General features: G+C 30.3%; 5 protein-coding genes across 10 annotated transcripts; 2 read left to right on the top strand and 3 right to left on the bottom strand.

Annotated features, from left to right (window-relative positions):
- Positions 1-2454: 2454 nt before the first annotated feature.
- On the top strand, positions 2455-3562 carry LOC101491949 (uncharacterized). The gene has a single exon (XM_004493055.4). The coding sequence runs from the start codon at positions 2728-2730 to the stop codon at positions 3364-3366; it is 639 nt and encodes a 212-aa protein (XP_004493112.1). The 5' UTR covers positions 2455-2727; the 3' UTR covers positions 3367-3562.
- A 2867-nt stretch (positions 3563-6429) lies between these two features.
- LOC101491643 (protein SRC2 homolog) lies at positions 6430-7236 on the bottom strand. The gene has a single exon (XM_004493054.4). It carries the CDS (start codon positions 7234-7236, stop codon positions 6430-6432), a length of 807 nt encoding a protein of 268 aa, XP_004493111.1.
- A 1688-nt stretch (positions 7237-8924) lies between these two features.
- Positions 8925-12855, top strand: LOC101491110 (DNA cross-link repair protein SNM1). Of its 2 annotated transcripts, XM_004493052.4 has the most exons (9): positions 8927-9669; positions 10265-10445; positions 10586-10825; positions 10933-11077; positions 11255-11389; positions 11495-11561; positions 11692-11769; positions 12029-12081; positions 12206-12855. In XM_004493052.4, the coding sequence occupies exons 1-9, from the start codon at positions 9105-9107 to the stop codon at positions 12302-12304; spliced, it is 1563 nt and encodes a 520-aa protein (XP_004493109.1). In that variant the 5' UTR covers positions 8927-9104; the 3' UTR covers positions 12305-12855. The 2 variants fall into 2 exon arrangements, with proteins under 2 accessions (XP_012569231.1, XP_004493109.1); XM_012713777.3 differs by lacking the exon at positions 12029-12081 and having other exon boundaries at positions 8925-9669.
- LOC101490780 (uncharacterized) lies at positions 12203-16890 on the bottom strand. Of its 5 annotated transcripts, none has more exons than XM_073366007.1 (2): positions 15743-16890; positions 12203-14193 (listed from the first exon to the last, which is right to left on the bottom strand). In XM_073366007.1, the coding sequence occupies exon 1, from the start codon at positions 16647-16649 to the stop codon at positions 15750-15752; it is 900 nt and encodes a 299-aa protein (XP_073222108.1). In that variant the 5' UTR covers positions 16650-16890; the 3' UTR covers positions 12203-14193; positions 15743-15749. The 5 variants fall into 5 exon arrangements, with proteins under 5 accessions (XP_073222108.1, XP_073222109.1, XP_073222107.1 ...); XM_073366008.1 differs by lacking the exon at positions 12203-14193 and adding an exon at positions 14349-14367; XM_073366006.1 differs by lacking the exon at positions 12203-14193 and adding an exon at positions 14355-14373.
- Positions 16891-17712: 822 nt separating this feature from the next.
- LOC101490568 (syntaxin-21-like) lies at positions 17713-21145 on the bottom strand. The gene is made up of 5 exons (XM_027332242.2): positions 19735-21145; positions 18913-18981; positions 18543-18700; positions 18343-18443; positions 17713-18192 (listed from the first exon to the last, which is right to left on the bottom strand). Exons 3-5 carry the CDS (start codon positions 18652-18654, stop codon positions 18127-18129), a joined length of 279 nt encoding a protein of 92 aa, XP_027188043.1. The 5' UTR covers positions 18655-18700; positions 18913-18981; positions 19735-21145; the 3' UTR covers positions 17713-18126.
- Between the last annotated feature and the right edge of the window lie 2261 nt (positions 21146-23406).

Here is a 23406-nt window from a genome sequence, read left to right as displayed (position 1 = left end):
TATATATATATATATATATATATATATATATATATATATATATAATTGCTCTTGCAATCTCTTAAATTATTTTTATTTTTATTTATTTATAAAAAATAATTATTATAATTTAATTATAAGTAAAATATATTATTAGAAAAATAAAAATGTATATTTACAAAAATTAAAAATATATTTAAATTTTAGTAATTTTTATTCGGCCCCGTTTGATTCTAAATCCCTCCCAATCATACCCATATTAAATATGAAAACATTTTATATCTTTGATATTTTGTTAAAGAGACAGTCATAATGAATTTATCTTTTACACGTGTTTTTTCTTTTGTGTAATTGATTTATGTTTTGAATTATATATTTTAATTATTATACTATTATTTTTATTTTTTTTTATTTTTTTATAATTATTATTTATTATTATATAGAGTAGAGATATTTTGATCCTCACAAAGAAACAAGTTGTATCTCTGGGAAAAAAAATCGCAATAATTTAGTCTCTGAACTACAACATATCATTGAATAATATAAAAACAAATTATATATACCGTTATATCATTAACGACTTAAGTGAATTTTTTATATGATTATTAACATAAACATAAAAGAGTTAAAAGAATTAATTTCTCATTTGAAAATCAAATAAAAAAATTAAAAAAAGAATTAAAAGAATCAATATATTTTTATTTTTTTTACTTAAAAATAATATTCATTTATTTATATTAAAAGAGTATATCAATCAACGCAAATATAAATTCGTTAAAAACAAAATAGATAAATTGTGAATAAAATTACAATATCTAAATTAATATTATCAATTTAAATAAAATAAATGCTATATGAAGACAGGAAATAAAAACAATATCACAGTTAATTGTCGACATAATGAAAACACAAAAAAAAAAAAAAGAAAGAAAAAAAAAAGTAGATCCAAACATAACCAATTTATATAAAAGGATATAGTGAAAACAACTAAGAAGAATGGTTTAAAAGAAAAATAATAATAAACTCAAATCATCTCTCTCCTATGATTAAGATGAAAAAAAGAAAGAAAGTGTGGGGTAGGTTTTTTTGACACCTTTCATATAGATATGAAAGTTGAAAAGCATAAAAAAATTTAAACCGAGTTGACCAAATTGTCCTAAGAAATTGTTGCAACACATAAATGTCCTATTATTATTTTTTTACATTATTTTTTGACATATCATAATTTAATTATGATTAAAAAAAATTAATTTTAATTTTAGTTTTTTTATTTTAGTTGAATTATGAAAATAATTTTCTTATTTTATTTCTCTATAATTTTGATCCTTCAAACAGATTTTTAGTTTAACACTCGATAAAATATCATTTTTTAAATCATACTACACCATTTATGATCATATATTTTATATACAATTATTGCACCATAAGATGTTGATGTATGGTGTAATTTAAATAAAAATAAAAATATAACGGCTAAAATTTTGTTTAAAGACTAAAACTAAAGAGAAATAAAATAAAAAGACTATTTTCGTGATTCAGTTAAAATAGGAGACTGCAACTACAATTAAAAAAAAATTATTAGAAACAAAAATTGACAACAGACCACCGCTTCCTAGTTTGTTTTACTATATTATACATGAATGAATGTATATGATACAACGTAAAAATGGTAACGTTGTAGAGAATTTAATATAACAGTAATATTAATGTTATGAATTAATTTTGATTAATGTAATTATTGATATATTTTTTATAAAAAAAAATAATCAAATCATTTGTTGTTAAATGATATAAGATCTGACGTGGCATAAGATTAGTTGCACAAAGCATATTTTAGCTACAATAATAATAAGTAAATGTTGAATTAAAAAAAAAAAAAATCCTTGGCAATGAAGTTTGTAGGAGGTTTCTTCGAGGAAGCAACATATTTATTTAAGCTGAAAAAGGAAAGGGCAAGAACCAATTCTAGAATTCATCATTAGTCATAATCAATAAGGACGGGTGGTAGGGGAACAAAGGTGTCAACACAGAAGGCTCGTGTTGTGTTTCATTCATAATTTCTTAATGAAAATTTATTTCTTTTTTTCTTGGAAAAACGACACAACCAATGGGTCCCTTTGTTTGCTGTTCAGTGTTTTTGCCAGATCATTTTTTAGCCGTTGAATCATTCTTTTAACAAGTCTTGAACACGGTATATGATTTTGCTGTATTTGAATTCAACCACTACTAATATATTTTTGCACATTGAAACGTTACTATTAATTTATTTCCGTAAACCCCCTTATTAATTATTTAATGTTTGATTTTTATTTTTTAAACGGATACAATTAGAATGCATAGGAGCGTTTCTTGGGTCAAATTTGAATATCATACCCATTTTCTTCATATACCTTTTAAAAAATAAAATAGAGACAGAAAAAAAAAAACAGAAATCAAGCAACCACTATATATATATCCTTTATCTTTTATCTTCTACATTCTCACATTTGGTTTCTTTTCTTCTACGAGGTCTATCAGCCTCGTAGAAATTAGAAACCTAAAATTCTATTTTCAAAAAATTTATTCTTCTTTTCATTTCTTTTTCTTTTTTCAAATCTATGTATGGTGCTCAATTTTTTTTATAAATAGGAGCTTGAAATCTACATAAATCCATCACTTGCTTCACTATTTGCTATATATATTGATATTTCTTCATATAGTTGAACACATTACTATAGTTATTATTTTTATTATATAGTTTTAGATCTAATGGGGGTACATTCTCCAGTTGTAGCCAAAAGACTATGGAATGTGTTGAGAATCACATTCTTTATGATGAGGAAGGGTCTTATATCAAAGAGGAAAATGATAATGGACATGAATTTGATGATGAAAAAAGGGAAATTGCTCAGAAAAAGTTTGAGCAATCTCATGTCATCAAAAAATGTGACACAACGTAATGGTGGTTTTATGGTACATGATTATGAATTCTCTTGTAGTAATAGCCCAAATCCTGTTTTTTTCAACATGCCCAAAAGGAAGCACCATTTCAATTTCCCTTGCATCAATTCTCCAGATGTTATCGAAGAGGAAACTTTACCTTATCATCAATATCAATTGTCACAAATTGAAAGTGATAATATTAATGTGACTAAGGGTAATGTTGCTATGGGGCCTAAGACACCAGAATACACATTCAATTTCAGGTTTGATGCATCTGAGTTTGGTGTTGGAGAGGAAAAAAGTCCACTTCTCTCACCCTTTTCAGTAAGGGTATCCAATTACTCTGCTTTGGAGGAAATTGAAGAAGTTGGAAATTGTCAAGTTGATGATGAGGCTGAGAATTTCATTAGAAAGTTCTATGAACAGCTGAGGACTCAAAACCGTTTGCAATTACCCGGGTTTTAAAAAAAAAAGGTTTGCGGCTGCAATTTGAATAGTGATATCAAGGATTGCAACATCAGCTAGCTGCATTGAATCGCGGATTGTAATCTCATCACAATTATTATGATTGTCGATTTAAAACTTTGGAAAATTGGTAATTACTATATTGCCAAGTGATGTAAAGAAATAAGAAAGATATATAAAGATCCAATTTTTACAATGCTGATGATTGATCTAGTTCTTGTATAGTACTTTACAAATATGTTCTCTAAAATATTTCAATTTTTTATTGTGCATGTTTAAATTGGGTTGGCTGTCGTTTATTTATCATTGAGTATTTTTCCCCACTTTATAATTCTGTATATGAATATTCTGTATGCAGAATGTTGGGTGCACCTTTGGAGTGTACATATAGTTTTGGGGATTTAAGAGCCCACTCACCAGCACTTACATTTCGTACAGGTTACAGCTACCATCAGCACTTTTCACGTGTTGGTAACTGTCGGTCTTATTTTTTATATGAGAATATATAAATAAATATCTTTGACTAAATCACCAAGTTAATTTCTGGCTCTATAAACGTAAAAAAATATTTGCCCTTAGCATTCTAAGTTCAACTACAACCACTTCAATTTTGAAAATAATCTTTGTCCTTCAGTTTTCTTCTTGCTTCGTATTTACTCACAAGTCCAAGTTTACTTGAGTCTCACAAGGAAATACTTCATCCACCAAATAAATTTGATTTCCCTAAAATAAATAAAAAATTAAAAAAGTGAGTTAATATTGATATTGAGATGTTGACTTTTTAAATTCATTAATAAATATTATAATAAACTAAATTCATTAATAAATATTAGTGTAGTGCTTTTTTATTCTTATTTTATCATTTATTTTAAAGTTCTAAACTTATAATTTTTTATCCCAATCAATGATATTTGTTTGGATTATAATTTGCAAATGTATTTTTACAAAAATCTCATTTTACAAGTATATTTTTATTTATAAATAAGTTTCATCTACAAGTTTTCTTTAACGTAATTTATGTTTAAATATTTTTTTACAAACGTAATTATATAAATAAAATTTATTTAGATTATATAACAAAATGTACTTTTTAAATATATATTTACTAAATAGAATATATATTTTTCAAAGTTGTATTTGTAACTATAAGGTATAATAGAGCATAAATTGAAAACAAATCATATAAATAATAAATGAAGAAAATGAAAAGCATCATAGGTAACGAGATAAAATTAACTTAGTTAACCTATTTTTTAGGTAATTCAAACAAAAAATCAAAACACGTTTGTTATCTAAAAATTATATTTAGGTTGTAAAATGGAAAATCAAACATACCCACATTTGATATTTCATTTCTCAGCTTAAACATGATTTTTAAACGATAAATGTGATTTGATTTTTTATTTGAATTACAATAAAATTACTTTGGCAAATTTAATTTTTTCACAAAAGTATCACCATGATGTTTTTTTTATTTTTCGTTTACATGATTTGTTCTTAATTTAATCGTCTACTCACACGCTACAATTACAAATACAACTTTAAAAATTATATACTTTTTTTAATAAATACACATTAAAAGATACATCTAGATATATAATCCAAACAAATTTGATTTTGTAAAACAATGTTTGTAGATAAAATATTCAAACACAAATTATGTTACAAAAAACTCATTTTTAAGTAAAACTAAACTTATAAAATTAAATTTTTTTCAAAAATATATTCACAAATAATAATCCAAACACACAAATAGTTTTTATTTTCAAATAAGCTCAAAAAATATTGTATCTTCCATTCTAGTGATTACAATCTTAGTTTTTAGAGTCCGAAGAAAAGAAAAGAATAAAAGAAAATACTTTATATCTATTAAAATAAGAGGCAGTTTGGTTGCGAAAATATTTTTTATCTTTATTTATAAAAAATTATTTTCATTTTTAAAATTTTATGATTTAAAAAACGCGTTTGTTTTAACTTCATTTTTAAAAAATTATTTTCATTTTCAAAATTTCAAGATTTAAGAAATGCATTTGTTTTAACTTTCATTTTCAAAAAAATAAAAATATCATTTGATATGAAAATAAAATAATATTTTCATATAATCTTAATATATATTTTATAATAATAATTAGTTTTCTATTATTTAAAAAATAACTTTATCACATATATGCTTTATATTTTTGTTATATTATTTCTTTATAAGAATAAACACATAAGAGAATAATGAAAGGAATATAATCAAATATTATATTCTACAAAAAAAACACCATTTTTTTAGTGTAAAATAATAAGATTATCTATTACATAAATAAATTTTGTTTGATGTACAATTAAATTAGTTTTTTATAATAGATTTTAATTTAGTAAAATACATTTACATGTATTACTTAAGTTTAATAAAGATGCAACATATAAAGTAAAATACATCAACATCTAATAGTATAGAATAATATTACCACTTAAATTTAATATGTGATGTTAGACCTTAGTGTAAATTATTTTACATCAAATATATCTCTTTTTTCTCTTTATTTAATTAAATTATTACCATTTATTTATCAATTTATGTTTTTTTTCCTTAACATCACTCACGATCGATTTTTTTCTATTTATTTATTTATCAAATGCTCTACAACTACTGTGTGAATTGGGTCCACGAGATCGATTATATTATTACTATTATTTGGACATGAATTTATATACTTATTTTTTTCGGTTGGTCAATTCAGCGCAAGTGGTAGCAAATTAGCAATGTCCGCGAGTGTTCTAGACCCCAAAATATTGAGTTTAACTCTTAAATTTATTTTTTGTGGAAGTTTAATTCGTAATGATTAACAAAAGTTCCAAAACATACATACAAAATGTAAAGAAACTGAAAAATCTCATCCCCAGGGATAAAAACCCAAACAATGAAGAAATTTCTTTTATCACAAAAAATTGTTCCTTGTATCAAATATACTCTTCACATAATTAATGCTTACTACTAAAAAACAAAAAAGCAGTCACGAGTCATCCACATATTGGGCCACTCATGTTTAGCCCACTAAACAATTCCTCAGTCTGTCACCATCTACGTTCAAAGTACGGGCCTGATGACCAAGGATGGGCCCCAGGCCCAATAGGCGGGTAAACCTGTTCCACATGTGGAGGCGGAGGAGGATACGGATAAACCGATGGCTGCGGCGGTGGATAATAATAATTATATCCTCCGGTCGACACATACGAACCATACGGCGGCGCCGGAGGCGAAACAGGAGTATAAAACGGTCCCTCCTGAACAGAGCAACACGGCGGCGCCATTGGATAGCAACACGGTTTTTCGATCTCCGATACCGGATATTGTACCGGAGCACAATCCTCCGGCGTAAGAACAGGGTAACCATAGATTCTCCCATCGAGAATCTGCGACGAAGGGGTCCCAATCCCGTTCAACCTGTACGAGAAATTGAAGATCCCATTGGGCTTCCCGTCGCCGGAACGAATCTCGTAGTTAACAAACCGCGCAACGCCGTCGACGTCCTGGATTAGATCGGAAAGCGGAACACGGCACTCTCCTAGGATCTTGTCGCCGAGGATGACGCCGTCGTGTCGAAACTCGAAAAACAAAAAGAAATCGGTGATATCTGAATGGTTAGAGAGAAAACCTAAATCGAAACGCGTTTGGTGGTTCCATTCCGGATTGGATCCGTCTTCGTCGGTGTCTCTGTGGGTTGGTGTTCTCTGTCGCTGTTTTTGTTCGTCGGTGAGTTGTTTCGTGGGATCGTTTGTGGAGATTGAGACTTGTGCGTAGAGGGTTAGTTTTTGGAAGAAGTTGAAGGCTCTAATGTCTTTGCACGAAATAAGTTTCAGCTCTATGAAACGCGATTCCATTTGGATGAATGTTGATGTTGGAAAGGTTACTTGGTTGATGCAATTATTTATGTTTATTTGTTTTGTTGGATCTGAAGGTTATGTATTGTAAATATCTTGTTGTAGGGCATGTGGCAATGAGAAGAGATCCAGAAGAAACTAGATGAATGAATGAATGAATTGGTAGGGAATTAATGAATCCTTTTTTTCTTTCTACTACCCATTCTTCAACGTTAAGGAATTAAATGGAAGGTTCGTTTCCTTTCAATAAAATTAAATGATATATGGTGACGAACCTCACTTGGTAATTTACTCTTGAAATCAAAGTGTATATTGTCGTCGTATGCACATGGTCCTGTTAGACGTGAGAGTCATTCGCAACCATTAATTATACAGGTCGCATTAGGACACCATTATGTGGCCCATAAGTTGAATATGTAATTTGGTTCTACAAATCGGAACTTGTAAGTATCGCCTATACAAGGCTTTCTCTAGGGCACAAGTAAGACTTTTTTTTTGGGTACATAGGTAAGATACTCTTCAACCATCTACAAATTTATTTTATACAATTTTATATAAATAAAGTTTGATTATATTTTATTTTATTTAATAAAATAATTTATTTTTTGAAAGGTTTAATGATAGAATTTATTAATCAAATAGTAAAAGCTAAATTTGTGCATGATGCAACACTTTTTTATTTATGTATCTTAAAAAAAGTTGATCAATAAGTATCATCATATCACTTGTGTGCACCATAGATATTAGCCCATAAACAATTTGTGATTTTTAAGTTATAATAAATCATCCAAATTATATAAAAAAAACATTTAAGTTATTAATTAAATTATAAAATACCGTTCAAACCTATTCATCTATTAAATTATGTTGTTAGATGTTACAACATAAGTAAGGTCTGAATATATCACACTATTGATTTGTTATCAATCAGATTTCACTACAAGACTACTGTATATATGAAATTTAGATGTTACCCTCCATCCTACAATAAGCATCACATTTTTTTAATAATAATAATAATAATAATAATAATAATAATAATAATAATAATTATTATTATTATTATAAATATAAAATAAAATATATTGATTTGAGAATAATACACATAATATTATTTTTTAGACTGACATATAACATTAATAAAATGGTAATTAAAAAAATAATCAACAATACATTAAAATTTAAAAGTGACATTAATTTTAAGATATATATATTTTTAAATTGAGTGTAACAATAACACATTAGTTTAATATGTCATATTGTAAGTTGACCCCACATAAATGCTAGTTCATTGGGACTAATTTGCTTATAAAATGTAGTCCATCTCATGGATAGTAATTGCAAAATCTACCAAATAAATCCTTGAGAGACAATGTTCGGTTGATATGTAACATTATACTCATAATAATGACAGTTAACAAATCTACTATTTTGATGAAACCTTATATTTTCGTTCATGTATATGTCAATTTAGAATAATATAAAATTATGTCCAAAAATGTTTTTAATTTTGAAAGAGAAAAAAATAGAAAATATGATAGTTATAGAAAGATAGTAAAAAAATATTACTGTCCATATATAATTTTTCTTTGTCTAATTTATATATTCACGATATTATGAAATAGCCTGGAGATTTCATTGACTCATTTTTTTTCTCTTAAATATATTAGAAAAAAAATAATACACAAGCTTATTATCCAAAATACTTCAATGAATACGTGAGTGTTTTGTTCTTCAATTTATTACTTTATTTTTCATTATTTTCTTTATCATTATCATAAAAAAATTTGTTAATCTTCCCGCTGGTTCAATTTAAAAAACCAAATCAGCTTTCAACTTTCAATGCTGTTCGCGCCGGTTCGAAAACGATGTCGTTGTCCACCGCCTCACCTCCACCGTCGTTAGAAGACGAATGCTTACATCACGACAGTGACAGTTACAACGTCAACGATGACGACACTTCGTTCGGCGTCGTTTCACTAGACGAGGAGGGGTTCCCGTCACAAGTCCCACTCGAAGACGCTTCACCAAACGAATCAGAGAAGAGCACTTTCGCCGCCGATTTCTATCGCTGCGGATCCGATTGGTCGTCTCTGTTGTCGCCAGAAGTTCATAAACAAAGAGATCCCGCGCGTGATTCGATATCTTCGGGGAAGAAATTGAAGCAAGCCAATCTCTTTCAGATTTGGGGATTCAAAAGAAATGTTGACGTTGGTTCTGTTGAAGTTGAACCTAATCAAGGTGGTTATTGTGATGAAGTAGGTGAGGGTAGTGTTTCATCTGAGAGGAAGATTGTTAAACCTGGAAATTGGGGTTCGATTTTGCGTGATAAAGGGAAAGTGGTTGAGAATCCAAAATCTTCTACCAAGAGAAAGAGTTTTTCTGGAGAGAATAGGGTTACACGTTCCTGTCCTTTCTATAAAAAGATGCCAGGTTAAATTGAATTTTGTTCTACTTTATTGATACTTATTTTTGTTTGAATGCATATTTTCTCTGTTCATAGAGTTCCTATAACTCAAATTCTAGACCATAATCAAAATGGGAATATCAATGTGTTTATAAAGCCTTTTTTCTTTCTTTCTTTTATTTATCATATTGTGTAATATTTCCTACATTACCATGGTAAATGGGGTCTAAAATACAAACTTCTAACCCATGAATTTTTTTTTTCACGGGATTCTAATCTATGAAGTATGAATAGAAGTTATTGAATCTAACTATATGTTCAATATTGTATAAGTATCGGCACTTGTCGGACATTTTAGACACGCCTTCAACTAAAAATGTCAATACTACATCCCTTAGAACAAAATTAAATCTTGAGCAATCGATTTGGGATCATGCTACTACGTGAATGTCGAAAATCCAAATATAGAGTACTTGATGAAATAAATTGAGTTGGAAAATCAGTCTGCCTATATATTATATTTACTCGTTTTTTCATTCTTTTTCTGGTTTGTTATATGATATAAGAAAAAACTGTATGTAGTTTCTGAAGTTTCTAAGTTTAGTCTATTTGCCATTGCAGGAACAAACTTCACAGTTGATGCTTTTCGTTATGGATGTGTTGAGGAGTGCTCAGCTTACTTTCTTAGTCATTTCCATGCCGACCACTATGGTGGTCTTAGCAAAAAATGGTCACATGGCCCTATTTATTGCTCTCCTCTTACTGGACGGCTAGTTCAAATGTGTCTCTATGTAAATCCTTCGTAAGAACTCAGTACCTCTTCTATCTCTTAAGCCTTCTTTGTAGATTACACACAAACATAAATGTTAAGTGCACATGATAATGGTTTTGCCTTTTCCATTCAATGAAATGATTAGTTTTTTATAATATTTGTTTGTATAGGTACATCTTCCCTTTAGAATTTGACACTGAATATGTGATTGAGGGTACCAAAGTGACTTTGATAGATGCTAATCATTGCCCTGGTGCAGCTTTGATCCACTTTGAGCTCCCAAATGGACAATGTTATTTACACACTGGGGACTTCAGAGCTTGTAAACTAATGCAAGGCTACAATCTATTTGTAAATAAACGTGTGAATGTACTATATTTGGATACTACATATTGCAACCCAAAGTACAAGTAAGACGCTTATCATTTTAAAAATTTGCATAGATTTCTCATCTGATTACAGACAGTATATATGGTCATTTATATTGATGGTTCTTAGTAACAATTTTCTGCTTCAGGTTTCCTTTCAAGGAAGATGTACTCAACTATGTTGTCAAAATTACAAAGAACCACCTCAAAATGCATCCCAGAACTTTAGTGGTTGTTGGAGCATACAGTATTGGCAAAGAATGTGTATATCTTGCAATTTCTAAGGCGCTTGGGGTATGTGTGATTTTTTTCTCTTGCAAAAATCTGTGTTAATAGTTACCAAGTGCCTCTTCATGGATTGTAGATTGTTTTATCCTCAAATTATATAAAAAATGGACATTTAAGTTATTAGGTTGTCTTCTTCTAGATTGTTTGATTCATTCACATATCCGTGGCTCTTTTCTGATTCAGGTAAAAATCTATGCAAATGCTTCAAGAAGAAGGATACTGCTAGCTTATGGTTCGCCTGACTATTCAGATAGACTCTGTACAAATGGAAATAACACACTTCTCCATGTTCTGCCCATGTCATCTCTGAGAATTGAGGTTAAATTTTGCGCCATTACATTTTAATTTCAAAAGTCTCTGTTTTCTTATAATGTTATTCTGTTATCTCATAATTCACCATCCATATTTTTGTTGTTACATTAGACTTTGAAGGAATACTTGAAGACCTACAAGGAACAATTCACATCAGTTTTGGCATTTCGGCCAACAGGTATGTTATCTACACTTTTATTGAAAATAACTTTTTGATAATCTTGGTGTATTTTCAAGTTGTCAACGGAGAAGCTATTTGTGCTGATAGAGGAATTCTAGTGTCAATGCTATATCTTTCGTATTTTCAGGTTGGACTTTCAGTGAGAAGATAGGCAACGATCTGGAACTAATTAGACCTGTTTCCAGAGGAAATATCACAACATATGGTAAGTTTAGCGGTAGTTAAACTACCACTCTTGATATAAAATATGAACGTAAGTTTAGTGCTTAATTATGTATCTACAACGCATGACATGTTCTCATAATAAGGATATACTTTCGATTATTGAAATGCTTCGTAGTTCATGTTTCCGAAAGCAGAAACTTCTCTTTTGTTTATTCTCTGCTTGTTATTCAGTACTTATTTATTTAGCTAGCAGACTAGTAGTATTATTGCTTACAAGTCGCCGTTCTCCCTTATTCTAGGGGTTCCCTACAGTGAGCACTCCAGCTTCACAGAACTGCGGGATTTTGTTCAGGTCTATAACTGAATATTAAGTTTTCTGTTTTATATGTATTTGACGATTTATTTATGGTAATTGTATAGTAGCATTTTGTTTTTTGTCTCGTGTTGTTGGTGAATTTATCTTTATCTTCCAACAGTTTTTGAGGCCCGACAAGATAGTTCCTACTGTGAATGTTGGTAATTCTGCTAATCGAGAAAAGATGCAATCTTACTTTGGAGACTGGTTGAAGAACTAAAGTCCTCCACTGTTCTTTAAAAGATCGTGTTGCGGGAACCTCACGTTTAGTGCTGCTTGAAGGTGATACGGGGACAAGAACTTTTATGAGACCGCATGCGGTTTTTTCTAAAAAAAAAATTGGTTGAACTTCAGTATTCTTCCCAATTGTTTTGTGCTAAAAGTCTCCTTGGAAGATCCTACTCTGCAGTATATGCAACAATTCTTCATCAACCAAAATATGAAATAAAATGCTGTACTTAGGCAACATATGCCCATTTTGAACATTCTTTTCACCATTGTATGTCAAAGAAATGATAGCATGGTGAAAAATCGTAGGCAATATTTCTTGGGAGTTTACGACACGATTCCTAATTAAATTCCAAATGAGACAGACCCAAAGTAGTAATTGACAATTGTAGTTGTTGTATTACGTAGAAACTTGTTATATGTATCCATGGTAGCTCTTGCTATAGTTATTGATATGGCGGTGGGATTTTATTTTGTAGTATTTTGAGAACTACACTATTGTATATTTGTGTGATTTATATGTAATGACGAGTCATTTTTTTATCTTTATGTCGTTTTTTTTTCTTTGCCTGTGTTCGTGTGTATTAGTATTTATGAATGAAATAGTTAATCTTGTACATGGGAAGAAAACATCACACAAATGCAACGTAAAAAAAAAAAAATTGAGATATATGATACATTTGTAATTCAGACATTTTCTTCGTGTGAGACGAGTAAACAAACTAGTATTTTAGAAGGAAGATATTTTCTTCTTCTATGACTGTAAGCACCCAGACCCGCACAACTAAAATAACGTGATTTATAGAATTTTTCATTTACAACGTGACTGACTGATTGAAATGAGTCATTTGCTTCAATTCCAAATTCTCTGTAGTCTTTTAATAATGTTCAAGCGCAACGTCAATTTGGCCATCAACAAAGTTCGATAATTGTGACAAAGAATCCACTGATACATATGTCATACTGCTATACATGATTTTTTTTTAAAATAACTATTATAATTATGAATATCACAGTTAAACAAGATCAACTTATCATTTTCATGCCCATGTCAGTAAAAAGAACAACCTCTAAGCTTGGATTATCAAAAGAAAGTGTTAAGCTTTAAAAATATCAACCAGTTCAAATAGACCTCATTATTTTGCACCAATGTTCCACATTTTGCTCTCATAAGTTATTCTTTTTTTAGAGGAGTCAGATCACATTATGTGCGAACATTTAAACTTCAGCTCATTTAAACTTCAGCTCTATCATAAATCCATTTCTTGCAAACAGGGAGGTTACTCAGACAAGAACGAAAGCAAATCTAAAACTAACCCACACATACTCGGATAATATCCAAGTATACCCGATTGGATACATGTTTATGATGAATATCTACTGTATACTAATAACACGTTTGGTTGTGCGATGAATTTTTCAAAACTGCAGGAGATAAACTACGTTCATGTAGAAGCTTCATTTTGTGGCTTATGTGTTTTCATGTCAAATATTGCCTCAGAATGCAAAAACGACATGCCTACCGTTGTTCCAAACACTCGCTAAGTACATGTGTTATATGTACTACTTCGATTTTGAAGAACCAGCTTGCTTCAGGGAAAGACAAGTTCATATGACAGACAAGTTGGCATGCAGCTATTTGGATTATATGGAAAGCAAGGAATAACATTGATTTGTTGATTTCTGAAAAGAAAATAAGTTGCAATTTCAGTTATGGCTGAGATAGTTAAGGCTTTAAGCTGAAACTGGGTTTTAATAACTCAATGTCTTCCCGGTGTAGAGGATAACTATGGTTTGAGATTGCAAGGTGCCTTGGCATTAGAAATCAATGATAACTCTGGATGATTGTGCCTGGACTTGGGGGTGCCTCCCTGCTGTTTTCTGTATATCAAATCTAGTAAGTTTATACACAAAACAAACGCTGACTTTTTTTTGCAGAGCCTCGCACTGCCGCATCATATTGATATGTTCCGTTAGATGAAAGAAAATGCAGACAACATATCATTCAGAGGAATAGATGTATCAGGCAGTCTAGTGCTTTCCAAATTTTATCATCTGGATCTAGACAGAAATAACAGAACGAAATGATGTCACAACATGAAAATATTATCTAGGGATCACTAGCAACTTCCTTCCTCAAAAAAGCACCAGATTGCTCAAAAGAATCCATGTTTTTGTGAAAGATAAGCAATTTCCACACCAAGAATCTATATCCTATAATCAATTATCATACTCATAGGGTCAATTAAATAAATCTTGAGCCCTAACACTCAGTGCATACAGTGGCATATATTTCTAAAAAAAATGCATTTCATGAGAAACATGACTTGGATCACAAATGAGAAATTGAACAGATGGTCTCAGCTGGAACAGAAGCAGAATTATTCACGTCTCTGAAATAGCGATGCTAGCTTATCAGTCAGGAATACAAAAAAAAAAATGGTTTATCAACCTTGTGCATCTACTGGATCATGTATTTGGTTTGCCGTTTCAAATTTCAAACCATGGCTAGGACAAAAGTTACAACTAAAAAAGTCAAACTGTTGCCGAAACCATAATATGCAATGTTTCAAATGCAAAACCAAACATGTACTACTTTCATGTCTTCAATTTAACTTGAAAATCCATGAAAAATAGCCTGAGTTAAAAGGGTAGTTGAAGAACAAGAACAACGAAACCATGAACTTTGATTATGTTCATTTACCCTCCTCCAAATAAGATTTGTTGTTTTTCAATATTTGCTCTCCATGAAGCAGTCATAAACCAAGCTGGCTCAACCTAGACTCTTTAGCTAGAGCTTTTCAAGCACTACTGGATTGTACATTTTTATCTCCAGCAACACATCACACATCATATCTTTTCCTCCCACCAAAGCAAAAATAGATGCGTGCAGTCAGACATTAACGCTAATGTGAATCTGAACCCTCTGGTCTTCATCAAGCAGTTCACCTTTAACTGTGTTTTGAACGCATTTTGCCAAGTCCCACAAAAACACAATCAAAACTTAACTCTTATGACAAGATTAGTGAGATACAAGAAAGAATCTAGCCGTTTCCAAAATTTCGGTGCCACAAATTCAAAAGCTTCAATTCCAAACCAACCAGATAAGCCAAAATACACAAATGCAAAACAAATATTCCAGCAGATGAATTGTCCAAGTCCAACAAGAATACGAGAAGAGCAACACACTATCACAAGTGAAATCATATCTCAGATAAGAGCAAGAACTACACCATATCAAAGTATAATCAATAGCAAGTAACTAACGAAGAACTACACTGTGATCTCATTATCATTAAATAAGCGTTCAAAGTATTCACAAAGGCACTACATTCTGATGAAAACATTAACTTTGCTCACAATCACAGATCATACCCTAACAATGAAAACGAAATAAAAGAAAAAACAAAAATTTAGGCAAAAAAAGAACCTCCTATTCAAGCCTGTGTTCCAGCCAAAGCTTTCATCTGAATATGATTGGAATCCGTAGGAGAAGTAGCAGTAGGCAATGCCTCATATGAACCCACCCTTCTAACACCACCAACAGTAGCCGCAACAAGAGCGTAAGTAATCAAAACAATAATCATAGCAAACATAACATGAAGAACAAAAGCGAGATCAAGAATCGCAAGAGCTCTAAACTTAGACTCATCAAGATCACATTGCGTGGATCCTTCAACACCATTAACAACATCGAGAAGACGATGACAACCGTCCGGGATAAAGGGTTCGGCGTACAGTGAGAGACCGGTCTGAAGAGCCCACAATCCACGGAGGCAGATAGAACCGGCAAGCGCGGCGTCGGCGGGGAAGAGACGAGGGAAACAAACGAGAAGAAGACAGAGGAAAGAAGAGAGAGCAGAGAGATTGGAAGAAATGGAATCGCACTTGGCTTCGAGAGAGGAGGTTTGGAGAGAGGAGAGAGAGGTCTGAAGAGAGGAATGGAGGAGGAAGAGGAGAGAGAGGAGAGAGAAAGAGAGGTCGTTAGGGAGAGAGAAGGGGAGGAGGAGAGAGATGGAGAGAATTAAGAAAAGGAAAAGGAGTGCGGCGGATTGGAGAGAAGTGAGACGGTGGACGGGGGTGGAGCCTTTGACTAGAGGATCGGAATCGGTGGCGAGGATGAGGTGGTGAATGATGGCGATGGAGAGAGAGAAGATAATGAAGTAGAGTTGGATGGGACGGAGACGAGGGAGGTGGGTTGATGGGAATGGGTGATAGGGTTTGGATGTGTAGGTGTGTGGAGATTTGAGGTAGTTAAGGGTTGTCAAGATTAGGTGGTACAGACCTAAACATAACAGTGCTGTTGATGATAATGCTTGGTATAATAAGCTTCCCATTTTTATTAATCTCTGCTATGTTGTCTTGTGTTGTGTCACACAGAGTAATCACAAACACCTTTTATTTGTTGATGATGAAAGTGAAAGTTAATGGGAACTACTACGAGTGTTTGCTTATTATGATTGGTTCATTGTTTCATTTTTCAACGGAAGCGCGTCAACACAAACAATGGAAAGGGACCAATGATCAATGATAGATGGGAACTACTACGTCCTGATCTTCATTTTGCCTCTTCCTCGCTTCTGCTCTTTTTTCCTCTCCCAAACTAATAAACTGAAATTTATTCTAGTTTTTTTTTTTTTATTGTTAGATTTTTCAAAAAAAATATATTTTTAATTTTTAAATTTTTTTAATCATTATAATAAAATAAATTTTTAGTATTAGTAAAATTATTATGTAAGTATTTTAGTCTTTAGTCTTTACTAAAACAAAATATATTTGAGTTTCATTTTAAATTTTTTTTAATGATTTTTATAGTATATTTAGAATACTATAAAAATTTCTCTACAAAAAATTATAATCTTTTAATTTGTGATTAATTAAATATAAATTTTTTAAATGCATAACTCTAAATAAAAGTAACAAAAATATGAACTAGAGATCAAATTTTAAATTTATTTTATTGAGAAACTTTTTTATAATATTATGAATATATTAACAAAAATATATTAAAAAATATATGTAGACTTGATAATATGAACTAAAATTATTTGCACAATAAATTTGTAAGGATAAAGTATTCAAAATTTTATAGAGTTTATACATATTTAACTATTTTTTATTAATATTCAATTTATTTTCGTATTGTAGAATAAAATATTAAAAAAATATGTTCATTAAATCAAAATACATTCTTAACATCATTTACTTGATTTCAGATGCATACTTCATAATTATATTACCAACTTAATTATATTATAGTTGGTACAGATATCAATGGAGAGATAAATTAACATTTTATGATTTTATAAAAATAAAAAATAGAATATTGTTAAGATAAGAGACTAGGATAATATAAAAAATTCTATAGAAACTTGTTAACTTGCTTCGACTCATTTTTGGTGAGAATATATTAGCAAATTACATCTAAAAATTTGTCAAATAAAGATGTTGGAGATATACAGTGACTGTGTTAAACTACACACATGCAGTTCACTATTAAGTATTTGGTAATTTGTTATAGTTTGCAAGCTAATATTTCAAGAGCAACTACAAATCCTATGTATTACAATATTAAAATAGAGGACATATTTTCTTAAAATCGCTTGACCTAAAGTCACTTCTTCCAACTTTTAGCAGCTAATGCTCAATGAAGATATAAAACTGCTAGCAGCTGTTGGATGTGGAGGGCCGCAAAATACATTCTTCAACACAACACACCATCCGAATATGAAAAAAATTCATCAATTTAAATCAATGGGGTAAAAATAATAATGAGGGAGTAAAAAAAAAGTCCAACTTGTATAGGCCTTCAAACTAAATAATGAGTGCAATAACTAAAATGATCACCACCACTATAAATATTGCAAGCACCCACCAATACTGCAATACAAGAAAAGTTAAATAAAAGTCATATATATGGCAATGATATACTAGTATTTATAACGTTACTACCCAAAAAATCATGTTGCACATTTTGCAATGTCAACCATGAAATTGACAGCAATTATTCAGTCTATCTTCATGACTCACCCATGAAGTTTTGGATTTCACACTTTTGGAAGCTTTGGCTAGCTGGACCTTAGCTTGAGCTGTTGTACTAGCTGAAGTATCTATATTTGATTGAATGTCATCTGCCAGAATGATACAAACAAAATGAACAAAAGGAATAACTAAATTTTGTAATAACAAAAAACGAGCTATATATATAGCTCAATGGTGATTTTAATTACCAATAACAATCCCCTGATCATGAACCAGAACATCAAGGTCCTTGAATATTTCATTTATTTGTCCAATTTGCTCTTCCACCTCCCTAAGACCCTGATCTCTTTCTTCAATCATGGCCTCATTGAAGGATATTTCATTATCCAATAGAACTATCTCTTGCCTGCAGTTTTATTTCAGTGATTAATCAAATCATACCGTAAAATATTTTACTACAAATCTTTCTGAAATCCAGAGTCAAATAATCCAAAAATAAGCTATGCGTCTTTGTCTTTCAAAGATACAAATTGATTACAAATTTACAATAATAAGATGAACATTGAATAGAAAACAATTGGTCCAGGGAAATAGCTGAAATGTTGTAGACTAACTAACCTCTTATGCTCTCTTATAAAAGGTTGGCTTTTAGGGTATTCCTCAACCGATTATTGACCAGGGCCAGAGCTGTTTGCAAACACACAAATGATAGAGGAGAGATCAAAATTTGTTAATGAAGATAAATAAGGTAATCTAAAGGAGAAACAGATAAAGAAAGTAGGTATAGTGTGATGATTTTGGTCCCTATAAAATCAACACTCATCAAGTCCCTAAATACTGAGTCTCAGATAAAGTCTCTGCTGAGAATTAAAACACTACTTTTATCATATATAGGAATAAAAAATGAATAAAGATTTGATAGGAATTCACGTTCATCAGTAGTTCCTTCAAAAAAAAAAAAGTTCAGGGAATAATTTCAGTGAAAGTATTGTTGAATCATAAGCATTAGGTGGCATGTTTGGCTGTTGTAATTTGCGTTTTGGCATTTAATAATTATATTGTCATGGCAATAAAAATGTAACTCTATTTCTTAATACATTATTATTCAATGCTTATTCATTAAAAATCACATAACACTTAAAATGGTATTAATTTAATTCTTGCGATGAAAGTTTAAAATCAAATAAGAGTCAAAACTAAGTTCAATAAATTAACAACATAACAGGAGAAACAAGTTTCAACAATCTAAGTTAGGAATGATAACTAAGGCTTGCAGGTAGGTCCATCAGGTTTCCCGAGGTATATTATCTAAGTTGTTACCAAGGAATAAGAAAAAGTACTCAAAATTCAATATGATACAAACAAACAAAAAACAGAAAATGTAAAAAAATAAAATAAAATAAAATAAAAAATCAATGGAGAAAAATGGCAACAGCTTACAGAATCACGGCCGCAATCAAGAAAGACATCATGGATATTGATAAAATTATTAGAGGTCTCTCCTTTGGTCCACAATGTTGATCGTGACCGGCTATAGAATGTGGCCTTGCGAGAAGATATGGTTGAAACCACGGCTTCTCTATTTGCAAAGCCTTGCATTAGTATGGCCCGTGTCTACATTCTGAGCTATTGCCACGGCCAAACCTTTATCATTCCATTTTATACCGTCCAGCAACGAAAATTTAGAAACTAAAAACAGAACCAAAGCATTAAAGATACCAGAAGGCAACAATGATAGTTGATAAATAAAATTGATTTGTTCAAGATCAAAAACAATTATTAGTGTTGGATGTAATTCAAATTGATTAGTAATTAGGTAGTTAGAGTATGGTTAGAAGTTAATTAAAATATAGTTAGAAGGTAGTTAAGTTTGTTGAAACCTATTCACTAGAAAACTGCTTCTATAAAAGGCAAGATCAATGTAATGCAGAACTGAATTAATCTAATATTGAACAAGATCAATCTCCAGACAATAAAGGATTGATTTTCGTTTTCTGACTTTTCTATTTTTCCTTCTCTTTTCTTCTCAATTTCAATTCCTCTCAAATATACAACATGTTCTAACAATTAGTATGTACTTCGGATCTACCACATTTTCAATCTCATGGTGAAGGGGCGAAATTATCATATGATTCTCAATCATGTTATGCAATCAATTATTTTTAAAATCATGGTGAGTTGCCGTGATTTTGCCATTCTCACGGTGAAACCAAACATACACAATGTAGGTATGACTTGACCATAAGTCAGAGGGAATAACCTAATTCATCAATATTGTGTACGGGATTTTATAGTTATTGAAATATAGGAAATGAAATTATAAGCGACACAGCTTGTTTTGTAAAGGAAAAACACGAGAGCAGAAAATTGAGAGAACCTAAGAAGTTTGCTATAAAGATGCAGCAGCAGCATTTGAGTCATTTGATCAAACATGTGGTGCTCAACTTAAATTTCAAAAAAAAGGAAGTAATACAATAGTTAGTATCTAAACATTGAAAATTGTATTGTGTAAAATCCATACAATGATGGAAGGTGGTGAAGAGATGAGATTAATTGGAAGTATATATATATATATGTGAGATGAATTGATACGGTGGAGTCAGTAGTAGCAGTAGACCGGATTTGATTTGAAGAGTCTCAACTTTAAAAACCAAACAAAGGACAAAAAAGAGAGACAGTTTTTTTTGCATTCTATTCAATTCATCATCTTTCTCAAACTCATTCAATTTATTTAGGAAAACTAGTTGTAGTCAAAACTGGTTCTCTTAATATTGTCAACTACTCGTTAAATTTGGATGGAGTTTTAAATATGGCATCCAAAACAAAGTTTTTGAATTATGGTACCCGAAACATAATTGCACCCAATATCTTAATATAAACTATGGCACCAACTAACATAGTTTTTGAAACGTGATTTTTTCATATAGATGGTCTAACAACTTTCAACTTTAACGCTAATTATAATCGTTTACTTCAATAAACAAATTTAAATATACAAATATTATTTTGTTAAAAAATACACAATATATCTTAATTAAAAAACAAAAAACAAAAATCATATTGGTAAGACGATATATAATATAAGTGATATTTAATTTATATGTTGGCACTCTAAAACTATTACAAACCATTTGCAACACCCTAATAAATTGCATTGACAGAAGTAATTAGTATCTGAGTAATTCACAATTTTAAAAGTACACTTCATAACAAGAAGTAAATATATTTTCAAAAGGTGAAACATAAAAATATAAAACAACGATATTCAAAAATGTAAATACAAAATGTACGTTTTAATAAATTAAATATTTCATAAAAAGTAAACAAATTAAATCTAAAATAAAAATATTTAACGCTAAATAGTAATGATTAATAAGTAGTAAAATGTTTTACAATTAAAAACGATAAATAAAAAAATTAGTCTCTTAATAAACTACATTATTGATAACGTGACAAGTTACACCACGCGATAAAACCCAATTCGATGATCGTGGCAAAAGCACAAATTTCATAGGATCACAATCAACCTTCAAAAGATGATTTTTATTGAAATGGCCATTCAATATATAAACGTACTTTAGAGAAGTGGACAACACAATCCCGAGGTTAAAGGTTCCACGAGAGCAACTAGCAGCAATGTCGGTTACTATGAAATTATCCACATTTATGTTGAATTTGACTTCATGGTTGGCCTTTTTATGAAATCCTTGATAGAAAGGTGTCAAGTGAGTGGTGGCTAGAAGGCTTTGGTGATGATCGTTGTTATAAGTAATATTGATAGAAGTAGGATTGTAAGAGATGCCCAAGAAAATGTTGGGGTTTGACATAACGAGGTTAATAGCACATTCAGCAGTGAGTCTAGAACCGTTTATGTTGAGTGAATTGAGGGCAACTGATTCGACTCCAAAGTTTGGGGTTTTGAGGGAAGTCACAATCATCATAAAAAAAAAAAAAAGAGGAAATGATGAAGGCTGCAATGACTATAGTGAAAAAAACGGCAACGTAAAGATTATGGATACATGATTGCTTGATTGAGGTGCTCCTAACTCTTCTTGGATCCGTTGTGTTGTCTGCTACTAGACAATAGAAAGAAAAAAAATATGTCGTTAAAAAACAAATGAATTTTTCATTTGTTATTCAATGTGCTCCTAAAGCTTATGACAATTTTTTTTTTTTTATTCAAAGTGCAAATAAGTTTCAAGTTTAACACTAATTTTACGTGATTTGTCAATTAGAAAATTGAATCACATATAAACAAATTGGCCAAAGAGACGTAAAGTCACGACTCTTCAATTCTCTAACATAAATATATACTAACATCTAATAGATTATTATATGAACATCGAATAATTTATATGATACATAGAATCACAATAGATTATATTTTCTAACCTAACATCTAATCTAATTTGGGTGTTTTTTTTTTAATAAGACTAATCTGAATTGTTGAATTAAATTACTAAATTAATAAGTGCGCATGTTTTCATATTGGACATAATACTTTTTTTGCGTGTTTTGTTTTCTTCAAAAACTAGATATGAGACAAGACAAAAGAAGTTATCTTAGTCAATTATAACTCTATAAATAGGTTTTTGTTTCTTTTTATTATATATATGGAAGAAGAGATAGATCTCCCATGCATCTCCCCTCTCTTTTTACATCCTTTTTTTTTTTTTATATTATTTTATCTAGTAGATAAACATATCAAACATAGTGCAATGCAAAATTATTTGTTTTGTGCATCGACCATCATACATATTAGAATACAAAATATCATTCTTTACAGTTCTAAATTGTTATATCAAATACCTATTATTTTATAAATCAAACGCACCATCATTATCATGTGTTTATCTAACAATTAGGATTTACTACATATTAGTTAATAAAAATATTAGAATTACCTGGAGTTGAATCCATTGCATAGATAGCAAATAATGAACACTTGTCGATTATTTAGTTCTTAAAAAGACTAAGATAACTTATATTTTAGATGTTATATAGAAGAATATAAAATATATATATGATAAAAATAAACCAAAATCTATTTATAGAGTTATAATTGACATGGATCCTTTCATCTATATATCTATATGTATTTGTCCCATATCA

Source organism: Cicer arietinum, chromosome 3 (genome assembly GCF_000331145.2).
Source record: "Cicer arietinum cultivar CDC Frontier isolate Library 1 chromosome 3, Cicar.CDCFrontier_v2.0, whole genome shotgun sequence".
NCBI lineage: Eukaryota > Viridiplantae > Streptophyta > Magnoliopsida > Fabales > Fabaceae > Cicer > Cicer arietinum.
Note: the sequence above shows the minus strand (reverse complement) of the source record. Positions and strands in the feature narration are given on the sequence as shown.

Excerpts from the sequence above, each read along its gene's own strand:
- LOC101491110 (XM_004493052.4), top strand. The coding sequence starts at position 9,105 with ATGTCGTTGTCCACCGCCTCACCTCCACCGTCGTTAGAAGACGAATGC. Across the intron at positions 9,670-10,264 it reads TTTCTATAAAAAGATGCCAG|GAACAAACTTCACAGTTGAT; the intron begins GTTAAATTGAAT and ends TTGCCATTGCAG. Across the intron at positions 11,770-12,028 it reads AGGAAATATCACAACATATG|GGGTTCCCTACAGTGAGCAC; the intron begins GTAAGTTTAGCG and ends CCCTTATTCTAG.
- LOC101491949 (XM_004493055.4), top strand. The coding sequence starts at position 2,728 with ATGGGGGTACATTCTCCAGTTGTAGCCAAAAGACTATGGAATGTGTTG.
- LOC101490568 (XM_027332242.2), bottom strand. The coding sequence starts at position 18,654 with ATGATTGAAGAAAGAGATCAGGGTCTTAGGGAGGTGGAAGAGCAAATT. Across the intron at positions 18,444-18,542 it reads TGATCAGGGGATTGTTATTG|ATGACATTCAATCAAATATA; the intron begins GTAATTAAAATC and ends TCATTCTGGCAG. Across the intron at positions 18,193-18,342 it reads TGAAATCCAAAACTTCATGG|TATTGGTGGGTGCTTGCAAT; the intron begins GTGAGTCATGAA and ends CTTGTATTGCAG.
- LOC101491643 (XM_004493054.4), bottom strand. The coding sequence starts at position 7,236 with ATGGAATCGCGTTTCATAGAGCTGAAACTTATTTCGTGCAAAGACATT.
- LOC101490780 (XM_073366007.1), bottom strand. The coding sequence starts at position 16,649 with ATGGGAAGCTTATTATACCAAGCATTATCATCAACAGCACTGTTATGT.